A 16224-nucleotide genomic window follows, 5' to 3' on the forward strand; every position below is an offset into this window, starting at 1 on the left:
CAACAAACTTTTGGTTTCAGCCTGGTTATTTCTTGGCTTTTTTAAAATGCTTTTCAGTAGTAGCTCTACCCATTTGTTCACTTTTTATATGTTTTCAATATTTCAACCTCGACCCGGGATTTCTTGCTTTTTTAATATCGAGGCCAGCAGGCACATATGGAAATAATTTGTTTAAAGTTCTAGTTAAGTTTTCTTCGGACGATAAAGTTTCGATTAGACTGTTATTGAGAAAGTAAATATTGATTTATTTGATAGTGAAACGAAAATTTACTTCCACCTTTTTACGTGATCGATAGCATTAGTTTTAGTTGCGTCGGAGCACGTGCCTTAACAATCTTATGCAACAAGACTTACAATTAAATCAGAAAATGTCCAGGTGAAAAGATTGAGTTTCATGAAAAATTGTGTGCGCACCTCTGTGGAAGCTTGTGGATGAAACTTGACCCTGCATCTGTTATATAACAATTTTTTTGCTTTCAAAGATTTTTCAAAACAGAGAATTTGTTGCTTTCTCGACGGCTTCTAATTTTCGTAGTTGAAAATTTCAAGACACAAAATTACTATTTAGGTCTTTCATCTCATTTTTAACAAATTCAACAAACCACAAATGAAAAAACAACAATTTTTAACAAGCTTTCAATAAATCAAATGAGAGAACATTACAGTGTTGTTTTTTACGGTTTCATAATGGCTACTGATTTGCTCGATAAGTCAATCATCCGACAAGAAGGTCAACAATGCAACGGCACATGTCAACATAATCGATAGAAGAAAAACTGAATGAAGTAATATCTACGTGGTTTACAATCATTATCGTAATCATTAGAAATTTTATTCCCGGTGGGCAGAATCATTCATTAAAACAAAAATGTCATCAAAATGTCACAACATTAGCTTCATAATGACAAAAGTCCGTTGTTACGGCGTTCATTTTGTTTGTAATAATTTTCAACTCAAAATTACATTAAAATTTTAATTTCCGGAAGCGAGGTTAAATAGTTATATAATTTTTATTATACAGTAATGTTACTGGAAGCGTAAACATAAACACAGTAATAATTTCGATAATTCAGTTCACCTCTAAGCCACCATATTTCCATAAAATTCGAATTACACACACGCTGTTCTGTAAATTCCCAACTAATGTTGTGCGTGTAGCAGGATTTCCACAGATGACTATCGCGTAAGGCTGAGATGTTACGATTACAGCTCTCATTATACACAAACTTATCTGCAAATCACTACACTGATTCTCTGACTATAGCAGGGTATCCGTAGACCATTCTGTTGCGAAGGTCAGAATATTCAGGGTTCTTTTGTTGTGCTCGTCTGTTCTGTAAATTATTGAACTACGAAAATTACGTCTGTGTAGGGTTTCCGTAGAACGCTCTCCACCACATGTAAATATTGTTTGTAGCTTAAGGTTTTGGAAGCTGACAAATAATCAAGTGCTCATATTTGGCTTTACTGTTCTGTAAATTATCCCACAGCTGTCTGTAGTCGGCTATTATAGGTAACATTCCCTGATGAATATTTTCTTGTTGCTGTTCTTCGTTTTTCACATGTTCGACAAGACTTCAATCACTGTCCCAACATTCCACTTCTATAACACGTGGCTCTTTTTCCATCAGGTATAAAAAACGGAACAAACTACTACCAGCAACGCACTCGCGGGGTTCGGCAATTTTCTTAAAACCACATTTCTTAAAAAACCCGACAGCTTTATAAGCTGATTCCGTTCTGACGGGGCGGCGAATGAGGTTCATGGCTTCAACATCCAAATATTCGACAAATTGCTTCCCATATCCGAAACCTTTGAAATCGCGATATACAAATAAAAATGTTATCCAATGATAAAATTCATCTTTCTTACTATCTGTACAGCTGACATCAGCAAGTTTTAAACTGGCGCATGATATTGCTGGACCTAAAATAAAGATGGACAATGAAAGTAAAAGAAAAACCAGCCTTTGTGTGAAAGGACTTATTTACCTAAAAAACTCGCACGCGTTGTTTGTACAGTGGAAATATGACGCAGAGTGGGCTTTAAAACTTTAAAAAATAAAAAACCTATTTCCAATCTTCGAAAATTGGAAATAGGTTTAAGGATCAAATACAAAACACTTAAAAACATTAAAAAAAAAAATTAAAAATTGTTTTAAATTTCGAAATTTTTCTCGTCAGTAATGAAGAAGAAATGAAGCCTTTCTCAGCATTCAAACTGGTTTATCTTATTTTAAATCCTAATAATAAAAAAAATAAATATAGTCAACCTGGCGGGTATACTATATAACCGTTGTACGTTTACGGCCAAACACCTGTAGCCAGCGAAAAAAATTTTCGGAACCCTGGGTGTCCGCTATGTCCAGGTTTGACTTTATTAAAAAAAGGAGAGTTGTCACACCTCCACATCAAAAAAAACATCTAATATCTCTAACAAAAGTGAAAAACATTTCTCTTAAATAACAACAAAAAGAAAAAGAAAAGTGGAAATCAATGTTAAAATAGTGAGGATGGTTGAGGAGATTCAAGGTGCTTTCAAATTTCTTAATTTTTATTGAGAATCAAGAAGAACTTCAAGAATTAAGCACAATCTAGGTTTTTGAGGAGGTGTGGCCACTCTGTAAAAAAGGGAAGACAATCAACATGTTTACGTTAGAGATAGCGCTGTTTTGGTACAGCAGAATGAAATAGGGAGATCGCTAAAAAATCAAGGCGTCCCTGCACAGGGATTATATCTTTAGGACAGAATTTAATTAAGTCAGAAGAAAAGATAAAAAATGGAAATTTCGTGAGAATTAATTTTTCCGAATTTATTAATTTTCGCTGGAACTGATTGCAAAAATAATTCCTGCGAAAATTAATTTCCTTAAGGTAAAAACAATACCAAACCTTCCTTTTTCAGATCGTTCGGTTTATATCCAAAATACATAATCTCTTCTTCACCAGGTTCCATTGATTCTCCACAATTGTCACGTGCCAGTGTTCGAAATATACGTCTATTAGTCATAGTCCGAGACATCTTTTTTACTCCAAGCATTATTTTTATATACTGCAAAATATTTTCTTCTGTAAAAACAACACTAGTAAAGAATTCGTGAAACATTTCTTTTAATTTAGCTCATTTGCGAAAGTTTATGTTCGCGAAATGCAAATATTTCGCGATTTTTCCCATTCGTGAACTTTTTGTCCGCAAATGTTAAACCAACCTTGACAAGTACAAAACTAGTACAAAAAGATATTCCAAACAGTTTATGACATGGCTTGGCAAAAAAGACTGAACAAAAAAACGTTATAGTTATTAACGTCCTCATATATTTTTTACTGTGATTTAAAATCACAGTAAAAAATATATTAGGACGTTAATTTAATCACAGTGTAGAGAACACCTGCTAAATGATAAATATGAACTTGAAGTGAAAAAATGATAAAAACATGGAGTGCCCTCTGATCTTTATAGGTGTTTAAGGTTACCACTCGTCTGTAGGGTCAGATTCGACTTTAAATCAAAGATTTTAAAGGTGATGCAATGGTTAACAAAAACATGCGACAGGTTGGGGTGATGAAATATTGAAGTGATTTGAGTTGTTCAAAACATCTACTTTACCTATCCTTTTAGCTTTTACGGAAAATTTTCGAGAAGTTTCGAGGAGACTTTTCAAAGAATTTAAAAGAGCAACACTGCATTGACACAAAATATTCTGACAACATATTCGCATCATCGTTAAAAGGTTGAGATGGAGCTAACACAACACCTTTCTGCAATCCGTTTTGGTTCTTGAAAAAAAATATATTTTACGCGTATCAATTTTACTTATTTTTATTAATTTTAATCAACTTTCACGTTTTAAATTCGCGTATTTACGATTTTTTGCGGGGTTGCGCGAAAATTAGTACAGAAAGGAATCACTTTCTCTTCACCAGTTGGTAGGAGAATTAAAATTCTACAAATTCTCGTATTGGGGGACAGGGATTTAGTGAACGAAAATTGTTGCTGAAACAAACAAAAATTTGGTAAAATGATTGCAAAAAAATCTACTCAGACAGAATGAGTAGTGAAGCAGTGATTCAGGAATTTTGCAATAAAAAAGATTTTAAACAAAACAAAATTGTATAAATAGTATATTTACAGAATGTTCGCGAGTTCACCGAATACTTCATACAACTCCCTTGGCACACCAGTCACGTAAGGTCACATGGACATGTCTTCGTCTTACGCATAAACCACCCAACCAAATGTCTTTCCATAGGAATATTTTCAAAAACAATTATTAATTTTTTTAATGCAAAAAATACCGAACCAGCTCTTTCCAGTAGTTGTCTTTCTATGGAGGAGATTTTTTTGAAATAACAGAGAATTCAACTTCGTTATATTGGTTTTGCTTCATCTTCTTCATCGTCAGATATACCAAGTGCTTCCATAAATGCTAATGTCACTTGTTCTGCGTATTCCTTACGTGCCTCTCCTTCCAAACTTCTTGCTTTTTCTAAACAGAAGGTGTTTTTATTCGAATATATATTCCAGTCCATACCGCGTTCGAAAAAAGAAATTTCCATTACATCATAATTACAGAGACGACAGTATACCTTTCATTTCTTCAAATTTCTCAAACATTTTTTCAAACGATGATGCTTCGTTAAAAATTTGCTCTGTTTTTTCCTCTTTTTCATACCCAGCAGCAGTACAAGCGGTCAGCAGTTGTTCATCTGTGACATAAAAAGCATTTTTTTATATCCGTATTACACATAAAACAGGACCAGTCCTTTTTTTTTGCTATGATATTGTATACCTCACAAATTTTAGAGCCCATCCGTTGCACACAATCTCATATTTGATATGGAATGATAAGAAGACAGTATAGGGTAAATCAAATAACAAACTTATGTGAATCAAACTGAGATAGATAAGATTGAAGGTGAAGATTCCAAATGGTAATCACACACACAAAAAAAACTTACTCATTTTTCATAAATCTAAAATTATTCAGAAACTTTAATGCAGTCCTTATCTATTAATCATTCACCACCCCACCGATAATAAGTTTCACGCATTTTTTTGAAACTCTCAGTCCCCAAGGAAAGGCACTGTTCATTAGGTGTACGATGATTCGTATTCTCTACTAAGAATTGTTAACCCAGGTAAAATCACCGATAATGGCAGGTGAGTTTCGCTCCCTGCCGGGCAATAAGTTAGCGATGTACAGAAATGGAGAAGAAAACTTGTTTAACAAAAAGCACATTCTAGGACAGAAGAAATATTACCAAATTTTATGATTTTCAAGGATATTGAATGTTTGTGACAGTCTTTTTATGCACTTTTATCATAGACTTGCTTTTTTTTTCTTTTCCCTCAGACAGTAATGTAGTCACATTATTTGCTCGAGCAGGAAGTGTTTAGCCACTTGACAAGCAAATAAGTAGACGTAATAATGTATTGAAAGTGCACAAGAATGGGGGCTTGAACATGCAATCTTATGATTACAAACTAGATGTGCTACCACTAAACTATATTTATATAACATAAAGAAACAAAATTTTCTTCCAGGTAATGTTTGAGTTGTATATTTGTTATTTAAATAAATTGTCGGACTTCATATTTGTGTTACCTTTTCTGACATGGTTACTCCAGACATGTGAATTCAAAGCTTCAAGAATTCGATCAATACCAAACTTTTCTTCAAACCCTAAACAGAATAACGATAAGATTGTAAATCACTTTTTTTAGATTTTTGACATCAATCAGATTTTAACCTTTAATTTTTTTCTTTCAAATTAAAATAGGAAGTTATATGTAAGGTTTCATTCAGATTTACATTACTGACATACTAGTCAGTGGCCCATTCACCCGTCCTTTATTTACTGCATTTTGTGTGTCTTGCTACCATTTTTTGTGACAGACAGACAGACGTATACGGATATTATAACACATATTCTTTCGGAAAACATTACACATACCATCATCTTGTTCAACATCATCGGAAACTTTCTCGACAAGTTCAAAATTATTTTTTATCGTCCATGAGAATAATTCATCTTTTAGTTTTTCTAAAAAATAAACAAATAACTCCAGGAATTAAATATAAAATTATCATATACAATAAGACATTATTAAAGTTATTTTTAAAAAAAATTCAGGATTTTCAAGGTATTTGTTCCATTTATTGACTGTTGAGGTTTTTAGTTAGAGTTTTTTGCCATAATTTAAGATTCACAGACACATAAATCAAAAAAATTACAGACTCCCAAAATAGCTTCTCTAGCACATCCAAACACCCCCCCCCCCCTTGAAAAATGATGGATACTTGGATGAATCTTAACAATTTTAAAATTATTTTGAAGCTAAAATTATTAATAAAAATGTATTTCAAAGAAAAAAATTTACCAGAACTTTTTTCTTCCTCAATGTTCAACAAAAGACGAACTTCAACGTTTTCCAGGGAAATATTGGATACGAGGTGCTGTACTTGAAGAAAAGTGCTGTACTAAAAAAGATTGGTTAAAACACCTGAGATACCTAAATAATATTGTTGTTCAAAGTAGACACAGTAGCTAAGGTTGTCCTAAAATGTTTCATAGCCTGTCCACAGTGGGGTGTTATTTTTTGTATGAGAAATCACTGCCCATACACTCAAAATCTTTTCGCCACCATCATATGGAATCCTGTAATCACGATTCCCTATTGGTGATACAAAACACGGTGATGGCTTTATTTAAAAGCTTTTTTAACACTTTACCTATGAAACTAGAAAAAATGTTTGTCGACCTATACATTTTTGAGGACTACCCCAAAATAAAAAGTTGTAAAGAGAAGGCTGGATTTAAAAAAAAGCAAATAATTAATTAGTCAACAAAACAACACTTTTGACAGAGTGCCACAAAACCTTTTTTGTTTTGTTTTGTGTTCTATCATGATTTTATCGAACATAGATTTAGAATAAATCTTGTAAATTTTATTTTTGCTTATGGTGGTACAGGTAAAATTTTTAGTTACTATATAATTGGTTTGCTGTTTGCCAAATCATAGTTTTGTTGCAGGGTTGGTTGGTCAACAGATTAATTTTGCTTATTCCTTTGTTTGTTTTTATGTAACTACATTTGTACTTTAAAAAATAACCTGGGTAGGTTGACTGTGTTTGGATTGGAGAAATACTGCAAAAATAAAATAAAATAAAAGAGTTTTAAAAAATCCTGACTGAAAAGTTTTGTGGTTGGCAAGAAATTAAAAAGGTTGGGCAGGAAACAGCAAACAAACAATTTTTTAAAGATAGCCTGAAACTGACTAAATGTTACAAAAATAAGAGTACATCGTATTGCAGAATAGAATTCATTAGTTCTTATTATGATTTGAACCTCAGTAAATGTTGAAACAAAACACACCTATTATCTAATAACTCAAAAACAACAACCAGGGCCTCCAATGACTTGAAAGCCTTTGCATCGTGTTTCAAAAATTGTTCAATTGTGCATATAAATGTTTTGACATCTGCTGTAAAATATTTGTTTGTGATTATCCACTTTGTTGACAAAGGTTCTTTTTGGAGAGCTTCAGAAGTTTGAATATCATTATTAGAAGCAGCTAAAAAAACATTAAGGAAAAAATTAAAACCAAATTTTACAGTGGGCAGACATACTGCCAGTTTTAAGAATGTTATTTACCTTTAATAAGCTCGTCTATGGCTACCAGATTTTTTGAACACACCACCAAGCACTGCACATCGTCATACATTTCTGTCATTTTTCTTTCATGGAAATATTTTTATCTGAAACAAGAAATTACAACAACTATACCTATATATAAAATTTAATTCAATCAGCAGAAAACAATTCTTTTTAATTATAATAATTGTACACTAAGCACTCTACACTTGTACACTAAACTTTAATGAGAACCTAGGGTAAAAATGTTGCACTATGTAGTCACATCCCGGAATGGCAGGTGATCACACATGCACAAACAGCCATATTTTGCTTTCAATAATATAAACACCAAAACCATACCTCGCTAAACTTTTCTAGCTTGTAGTTCCAATAAAATTACACATTGTTAAGAAATGAAATTAGTTTTTGCATACTGTAAATGCTTGATTAGGGACATCAAGCATTTATTTTAAATTTACTTTTAGAGTCCGTAGGGGGGCTTCTTTACAAGAATCTTTTAAAAAAAAAGTTGTTAGCAAAATATGAATAAAAAAGAAAACAACTCTCCAGATTCAAAGTTCATTTAAAAGCAGAGACAGATGAAACATCATGAAGTCCTAAATAGTTGGAGCTCATAAAAGCATTTTATATATTAACTATAGGAATTTTTGCTGATTTATCAATTTAGATAATAACTCAAAATTATTTTAATACTTCGTAATGCCAAATTTTATAAAGTACACAAACAATTTTTTTATACATAAAACACTGAGTAAATAAGGTAGCAGCTGTTTGGGAAGCTAAAAATGGTTTCAGACACTTGCTTCATAATTTTTTGACAAAATATTGCAGGGCTTGTTCGCAGTATGTCAAATGTATTGTGGTAATATTCCGTTCTATTTATCAATTATCTGAAATATGTTTCTAGCGAAGCATATTGCTATAACGTAAAACGGAAAACGAAAAATGTAATGTATGTTTGTTAAAAAGGTATGTAATCAAACGTACAACACACCATGAAAGTTCTTGTAAAACAACTATTTATTAAAAGGAAATTAACGCAAAGATTATATATTGAATCTCATAGAACATAAGTCACCAACTTCAAAATTTGTAGTTTTGTTTCACACTTTTAGCAGGTTGAAAAGTGTTTTTCCTGTTTAAAAATTTCAATAAAAATCTTGACCTTGTAAAAGAAAAAAACCTGGATGAGCGCAGTTTATGACAACAACGTATTCAGAAAGTTGTTCCTGTAAGGTAAAACTGCAAGGTTCAGTCTGAATAAACACAAATTCTCAGCGTTCGGTTCATCCCGCATCGCCAGTTCTGCTTACCAAAAATGGCCCACTAAGAACTCTCATTCTGTGCCCTACGTCAATTAAGCAAGTCAGGCTTCTTACCAATTTAAAGTTTGAGAATAGGTTAAGGTTGTTTCAACCCTAAGACCTCTAATCATTCGCTTTACCTGATAAAACTGTTCCGGAATCAACGATTTGGGTGGATAAAGAATGCATCAAAACAGACTCAAGTAACTCAAGCAAGTAAATTAGTTTATGTTCTAATTTGTTATTATGCCTGTTCTTTATTTTGTATTATTCTCTTTTATGTCAGATTCACACTTTTAGTATGACCCAATCATCTTCATTTCTTTGTTTCACCAATTATTACTAAAACACAATTGAACAGCTGGTTTCTATATAATTCTTAGTTTGATGTCAAAAAATATGCCTAAATATGTATATATTTTTTATTTGAAAAAATATAAAACAAAGGACATGAATGTTGTAATTATTTTATCACAAAAAATACTATATAATATTCTTAGCCTCTGATTATAATATCTTCGCAATCTTTGGAGTTGGTAGATGAGTCGTATGATTTACTGTTATTAGCAGTAACTGAGGCAAAAAACATTTGTATGTCTTTGCTTTTCGCTTCGCTCTTGTTTTTCGTAGTTTGTTTTTGTTTCCTCTCCTTGTATTTTTTTTGGATTAAAGGTTCCTGTCGTAAATAAAAACCTATTATTTCTACATTTTTCAGTTCAGTTTTTGCTATTAGTTCCTTGTAACGCTCCATCAGCAATAGGTTTAAACAAGTCCCAGGGATTGAAACCTTTATTACACAGGGTATTTCAAGATTCCCTGCATGAGTGGAGATTGTCGGTAATGGTCTCCAGTAAGAACTGCATTTACAACAGCTCCCCTGTCACTAAAAAATTTAGTGGCCCTCAATATCTCTCTTGGTAAGTGACCCAGTGGAGATTCACAACCTGTTTCGCATATTTTTTTGCAAACTGATCGAACGGGTTATCTTATTTATGTGAACAGTTAAGATGCTATGCAGGTTTTTGTATCCAAAATCTTCTATAGTAGTGGTACCCATGTACTACTGCAGCAGTGAATTTAAAGGTTTTCATCTCTTAAAATATATTCATCAATTCAATACCAGACAAAAAAATTTAAACAAAATATGCCATTACACCTTGGGTCAAAAAGAAATTTTTTTTAAGCCTCCAAGATGATGATATTGAACAAATACAAAAGAAGGAAAAAAGATTTGATTTTATGATATAATTAACATGATTAGATATCCTTTTTTTCTTAACCTTTTCTTTGGCAGGAAAGTTGGTGGAAGTATATCTCGTTTTTAAAAACAGATATAAAAAGATTATTATATTACATTACCAGCCCTTAGATCTTACTGTGAATGGACTCGCAAAACAGTACATGTCCAATAAGTTCAACGACTGGTACACAAAGAAAGTGCATGAAGAATTGGATAAAGGAGTTCCAATTGACGAAATAGACATTAAGTTTCGGTTGTTTCTGCTGAAGCCATTACATGCCGAGTGGATCACCAATTTTTACAACCACAAGACTTTCAGAACAGCGAAAAATGTTATTGAAAGTGGATAGTTGTCTGGGGGTATAACGGATGCTATCCGTTTAGGCCTTAGTCAGCTTCCCTCAATCGATCTATTCAAGGACTTAGCACCTATGGTAGAAACGAATCTCACAGTTGCCAATGATTTCACTGCAATCTGTAGCCTTGCGCCTTAAACAAAAACGATCGGCTACTCTCGTGAAGAAGATTCTGCAACAATGACGATTACTGGCAAGCAGCAGACGAAGAAAAAAGAAACATTTTTAGTGTTTTTGACAAGTTAGACGAGGAAGCATTAACACTTTGTTATATTTATTGATTCTTGACATTATCTTTTGAACTGAAAAGAGCAAGAACTGATCCAAGAGTTGTTTGTTTTTATTTGTTACATACCATTCTAAAATTTCATCAGCCTTTTGAATGAAAATTATTATCTTGTTGACAAAAATTATAGTTCTGCTTCTTTATCACCCTTGTTATAGTTTCTAATCCTTTATTCTCAACGCTATTTCTATAAACTATGACTTAATAACAAGATAAATTAAAATGTTTCCTTTTAAAAATCAAGATTGGGGTATGTAGATCAATTACCATTGGCTTGTTCATTAGTAGCTATTTGTTTTTTTGACAAGAATTTGTAGTTTTTGTGACCTTGTGTTATTTTTTTTGTTGGAAACATGAGAACTGAGCACCTGAACTAGCGACTCTCTCAGTTTTTCTTGTTTCTGATAGCCTAAATGTTGTGAAAATGAAATGTTAGTTCATTTTTATAGCAAGCTGTAAGAAAATATTCAAAATGTAATTAATGTTTCAGAGGTTCTTAACCAGTTTTCGTGAACATTACAACGCAAGTTAAATACAGTACACTCATTAAATTTGTTTTCACAAAAAATATGTTTGTTTCAAACGTGAGTCTTATGTAAAATGCTTTGTGTTAAATTTTACACCACAATCTAAAAAAGCATTTCCATTGTCGTTGTTCGTTCTTAAATTTTTAAAATACAATCTAACATACCTTTTCTATCAACGTTCTTCGTTTTTAATTTTTTAAAACAAGATCTAAAAAAGCATTTCTATCGCCGCTTAAAAATATTCGATACGCAATTTCGTCATTTTCTTTGCAAAGTGATTTGCAAAACTGCTAATTCGAACCCTGTGGGTGATTCCTTAGATTTGTTGAGTTGTAGGCAATTCATGTTCAACAAGAGACATGTGTTTCCACAAGAGACACCTAAGGTAAGTAAGCATTTTCATAAGAGACTCACACGTTTCCATGAGATGCCTTAAGGCTAGATGGAAACACACACATCTGGTTTTTAGAGCTTCCTAATATCAACCTGACATTCTCCTCCTTTCTTCAAACTCAACTCAAGTGGATTTCACAGGAAACATAAGAAACATATTTCTATACATAATATGTTGTTATATTTGTTGTTGCTTTACACAACAACCATACTAAAAATTATAATAAGATATTTTAGACAGTTTAGCTAGCTAGATGCGAAATGAATAATTTAAACCCCGAATAAATACAGAAAAATTTCTCAGAGCAAACCCTAAATTAAAGTCAACCGATTTGCACAAATCCCACATTGACGAGAAAACACAATACTCATTTTAAATTAAAATTCCCAATTTCAGATAGATGATAGTTTCCTATCCCAATGTGAAGTTATCCTGACTTGTGAAAGAAACTCCTAAATTGTTCCAAAAAATCTATTCTGACGGAAATTTCTCTAGCTAGGTATCTTAGCTATCGTTGTTTTATTTAAATAAGTTTCAAAAAAAATGAAAAGTTCAAATTGGGCACGTGAAGCTACAGCTGTCAAGCAGCCATCTTGCTGTATAAGGCGCCAGTGTTCCAGGTCTCTCATATCATCGATCCATGGCATGCCGTTTCCCACAATGAAAAAAAGCCTTCTCGGCAATCTCGTTGCCAGGGTTTGGTTCAGGGCGTAGTTATATAATTTGAGTATCCTCAAAGAATACCCTCCAAGATGCTACTAAGTACTCGTACGACCGGCGCATCTTTGTTTAATTAGAATGAGTCAATATGGCAAATCAATTAATAATCTACGCGCGTGGATCTGTTTCACTGTACGAATTTACTCACCGCTATTTTTAATGTTTTAACCTCGAACCCTGGACCTGTTGTCTTATTTTGTCTAAAGGTACCCAGTAATTGAGAAAAACGCCTGGAGACGAGGTTCGTTACATTTTTATATAATAGTTACATAGCATTTAATTATTTGGTTGGAAGACAGGAAAATATAAAATAAGTGTTTCATGAACAATTGTAAAACAGTTACACACTTTCTTTTTCATAACTACCTAAACATAAATACCTAAACAACATTAGACAGAAATCCATTCCTGTCCTCAGAGCTCTTTCAGTTAAAACCTCAAAGTTTCGAGGTTTATCTCAAAGAGCTCTGGGGTCGAGAATGGTCGAAGTCCTTTCAAAAAATACAACAACATGTAAGCAACAGATGGCATAAAGTGAGTGAATATATAAAAAAGAAAAAAAAACAGGAAATATTATTAACAAATATTATTAACAGCAATATCCATTATCTTGTTCTAAAATTCATGCAAGTTTTATACAACGAATAATGTGATTAAAAATTGGTAATATTGATTGGTACACCAGCCAACTGAACAATTTTAATTGGCGCAACAGCCTAAAAAAAACCAAGGGCACTGTCATGTGGCTTAATGTATAGTTAGTGCAAATATTTGGTGTATTTTTATTTGGACGGAATGCAGGTCTGTTTTCGATGTGTTTTTAGATTTTTATTTCTGAGGGAGATAATAGCTATGCCTATTACAAACTTTGGAAAAAAACATTCACTTTATTCATTATTATACTTTATTCATTTATATATTATTAAGTAGTTTCATTTATAACCATTCACTGGTCGACCAGTAACTATGCGATTCTAAGCAGACCTTATTGAGAATATCTTTAAATTTATTTTAACACATATGTTTGCTTATATTTTGTTCTAATTATAATAGTTTATATTACCAACATTATAACACAAAACTTATAATCGTCTTTATTTCCACCGTCATCAAGGAGATGACATATGATGTTGTCCATCATTCTTTCATGTGGCAAACAGATGGGTATAGAACTTTCTCTACGGTAACGACCAGTCTATATTATAATTCTCGCCGTTATCTATCTGTCTGTGTGCCAACGAGCATGATTTTCACACAGACTAGTAACGTTTTTAATTTTGTGACTAAACGACGTTGTGATTTCTAATTAATTTAAACAAATTGAATTAAAAAACAATTTATTTTTTAATATAGAAAAACAAGACAGTCTTATAATTAATAACTTCTTTTGATCACTAATCATTTTTTTTGGACAAAAAACAAATGCTATATGAGTTTAAGAATTAAATTATTGCTTTATTTTTAAATAAATATAACACTGCAGCTAAGATTTATAAGTTAAAGCACAATCCTTTCTTGTGACTATGATTAAAGGGGCTACGAACCGGTTAAAATGCTCACATTCCGTATATTTTGTGCACATATTAAATATCCGCCAAACGCGTTTTGCGTAATGAACAGACCAGCGCACTTTGCTCTTTGGTTCAATATTTTTTTTCGAAAAGTATATTACAAAGGAATATTTCAGCGAGACTCATTCTGAATGAAAACATTATCATGACTGGAGAAGATAGAGATTCTAGATATGTCTATATGTTCAAGTCTGTAAATTACAATAGCCAGTTTGTTTTTGCCGCCATCAGCTTGACTTTCGTGTAAGTCACTAAAGTCAAAAACCAACAGCCGTTCCGTAGCCCCTTTAAGCCTCATGATTTTTTCATGGTTCCAATTCCAATGGTGAGGTCTGTTTGAGTCGGGCTACATCGCTTTTTATCAATTTCACTTCAAATAAGAAGACGTAGAATTTTTTTACTTAATTCTTTCGGGTTCTTTAAAGTCCTTAAATTTTAAACTCGTTTAACTTGGTTTAAGGAGGATTATACTGTATTGAAGTCTGATGCAACCTAAAACATTTTATGAGTATGATTTTATGGTGTATGATTTTTTAAACATTTTATTTCCAAGGGACTTAGAGCGTATTAATTGATATTAGGATAAAGTTTTTAATTAAACGCTGCTTTGGCTCTTTAATTGCTAATTACAAAGCTGTCTAAATTTCTAATTAAAAAAGGAGGACCTAATTCAAAACATACCTGTGTAGATAGGATCATCTTACTGAAACTGCAGACCGCATAATCCTCTTAATATCGTTTCAGAGTTCTTAATCAACTAGAAAACAAGATGGATAATAAAAAGCTTATTACAAAATACACAAGGACATCCCAATTTGGCAGATACATTATTTTAACCCTTGCACTTTAAAGCATTCGGAAAACCTGAATTATCCATATTTCTTTTGCAAAAAGTATTTTGTTCTCAAGTGCGATTTTTACAATCGTGGACAAAAATATTGAGAGGAAGGCAGCTTTTTACTTATTATCCAAATATAGACAAAACAGTCAAACAATCGGTACTGCAAAGTCGGTACTTTTGCACACATGTTGTCCAAGCAAAAAGCGTTGAAAAGTTGCTAGTCACATTCGCTAGCACGCCCGCACATCGAATTAATTGATGTGGGGACCACGAATGTCCCGAAATTCGTGATTAATGGCCTTGCTGACGTCAGCAACAATTAGCACATTTAAAAAAACGATTGTAGTTACCTATCGGCGCAACTGAACACTTTCTTTTGACATTTTAAAGTTGTGGTCACAAGTTATGACTAAATGATAGCATGTCAGTATTTAAGATTTGCAGCGATACCATTAAAGGTACGGAGTTTAAGAGTAAATATCAGCAGTGTAAAAAAATTTAAAACTTAAAAACACTCTCGTTCCCAGAGCTTTTTGTCTCTCATCGGCACTGCGCTTCCGTCTGAAATACAAAAAAAAACAGGTCCTTGGATCGAGGTTGTCTGTGTGCATTCCAAACAGACTGTGTGCGCTATAGGACAGAAGAAAGTGGATTTGGGCGTTTTTCAGATATTCAACTGGACAATCTTTCGTTTTTCAGCGCGATTTCTAGTCACCTGCTGATGCAACAACACTTGACCACTAATGATATAAGATTTTATTCTCTCTCTCATAGTCCCTAAGTGTTCCTAGAGTTTTTATTTTTGATATCTCAAAGTTGAGTGGGCACGAGTTATGACTAATACATAGAATAGTCCGGTTGGTCTGTCGGTTTTTTTTTTGAAAACATGTATATCTACCTCACATGAATTTTTTTTATTATTTAAGGGATGTATTCATAAAGGCTTTCCGTTGAAGAAAATAGTTCCTACTGAATCTTAGGCGTTGGGTGTCATGCTTCACCCTCCTTTTTTGCTAAAATTTTATAAAAAGTGGATTTTACAGTGAGCAACATTTTAATTACCTCAATTCAAGAGAATATTTCACTACAGACAAAGCTTGTTGCTCACGTGTTGGCATGTAAATATCTCATTAAACAGAGTTTTATCAAAGGCTTTAATTTATAATTAAGAACATTTTATCTGCACAAGTTATGTTGACCGACTGATTGTTAAAACGCCTCAATTAGACTCTCTTTTTGTTTCGGCTTTCTTTGATCTCAGCATAAACGTTGATTAGCCGCCTAAAATGATAAAGAAACAAAATTTTGAATTAAAGTTAGCACCTA

General features: G+C 32.7%; 2 protein-coding genes across 3 annotated transcripts; both read right to left on the reverse strand.

The window, feature by feature from the left end:
* Nucleotides 1–1151: 1151 nt before the first annotated feature.
* Nucleotides 1152–3946, reverse strand: LOC130642271 (uncharacterized). Its single transcript, XM_057449363.1, has 2 exons — nucleotides 2893–3946; nucleotides 1152–1927 (listed from the first exon to the last, which is right to left on the reverse strand). The coding sequence occupies exons 1-2, from the start codon at nucleotides 3104–3106 to the stop codon at nucleotides 1578–1580; spliced, it is 564 nt and encodes a 187-aa protein (XP_057305346.1). The 5' UTR covers nucleotides 3107–3946; the 3' UTR covers nucleotides 1152–1577.
* A 146-nt stretch (nucleotides 3947–4092) lies between these two features.
* LOC130642258 (alpha- and gamma-adaptin-binding protein p34-like) lies at nucleotides 4093–12115 on the reverse strand. 2 transcript variants are annotated; one of them, XM_057449355.1, is made up of 8 exons: nucleotides 11537–12115; nucleotides 7657–7760; nucleotides 7378–7576; nucleotides 6383–6477; nucleotides 5956–6045; nucleotides 5607–5684; nucleotides 4588–4707; nucleotides 4093–4487 (listed from the first exon to the last, which is right to left on the reverse strand). In XM_057449355.1, exons 2-8 carry the CDS (start codon nucleotides 7733–7735, stop codon nucleotides 4369–4371), a joined length of 780 nt encoding a protein of 259 aa, XP_057305338.1. In that variant the 5' UTR covers nucleotides 7736–7760; nucleotides 11537–12115; the 3' UTR covers nucleotides 4093–4368. The 2 variants fall into 2 exon arrangements, with proteins under 2 accessions (XP_057305338.1, XP_057305333.1); XM_057449350.1 differs by lacking the exon at nucleotides 11537–12115 and having other exon boundaries at nucleotides 7657–7876.
* Nucleotides 12116–16224: the final 4109 nt, after the last annotated feature.

The sequence above is a fragment of the Hydractinia symbiolongicarpus genome, chromosome 1 (genome assembly GCF_029227915.1).
Source record: "Hydractinia symbiolongicarpus strain clone_291-10 chromosome 1, HSymV2.1, whole genome shotgun sequence".
Taxonomy (NCBI): domain Eukaryota; kingdom Metazoa; phylum Cnidaria; class Hydrozoa; order Anthoathecata; family Hydractiniidae; genus Hydractinia; species Hydractinia symbiolongicarpus.

Bases quoted from the DNA above. Each gene is read 5' to 3' on its own strand.
- LOC130642258 (XM_057449355.1), bottom strand. From the start codon at position 7,735: ATGACAGAAATGTATGACGATGTGCAGTGCTTGGTGGTGTGTTCAAAA. The intron at 6,046-6,382 runs GTAAATTTTTTT...TTTATTTTTTAG, and splicing joins TGAGGAAGAAAAAAGTTCTG to AAAAACTAAAAGATGAATTA. The intron at 4,488-4,587 runs GTATACTGTCGT...CCTTCTGTTTAG, and splicing joins GAAATTTGAAGAAATGAAAG to AAAAAGCAAGAAGTTTGGAA.
- LOC130642271 (XM_057449363.1), bottom strand. From the start codon at position 3,106: ATGTTTCACGAATTCTTTACTAGTGTTGTTTTTACAGAAGAAAATATT. The intron at 1,928-2,892 runs GTTTGGTATTGT...TCTTTATTTTAG, and splicing joins GAACGATCTGAAAAAGGAAG to GTCCAGCAATATCATGCGCC.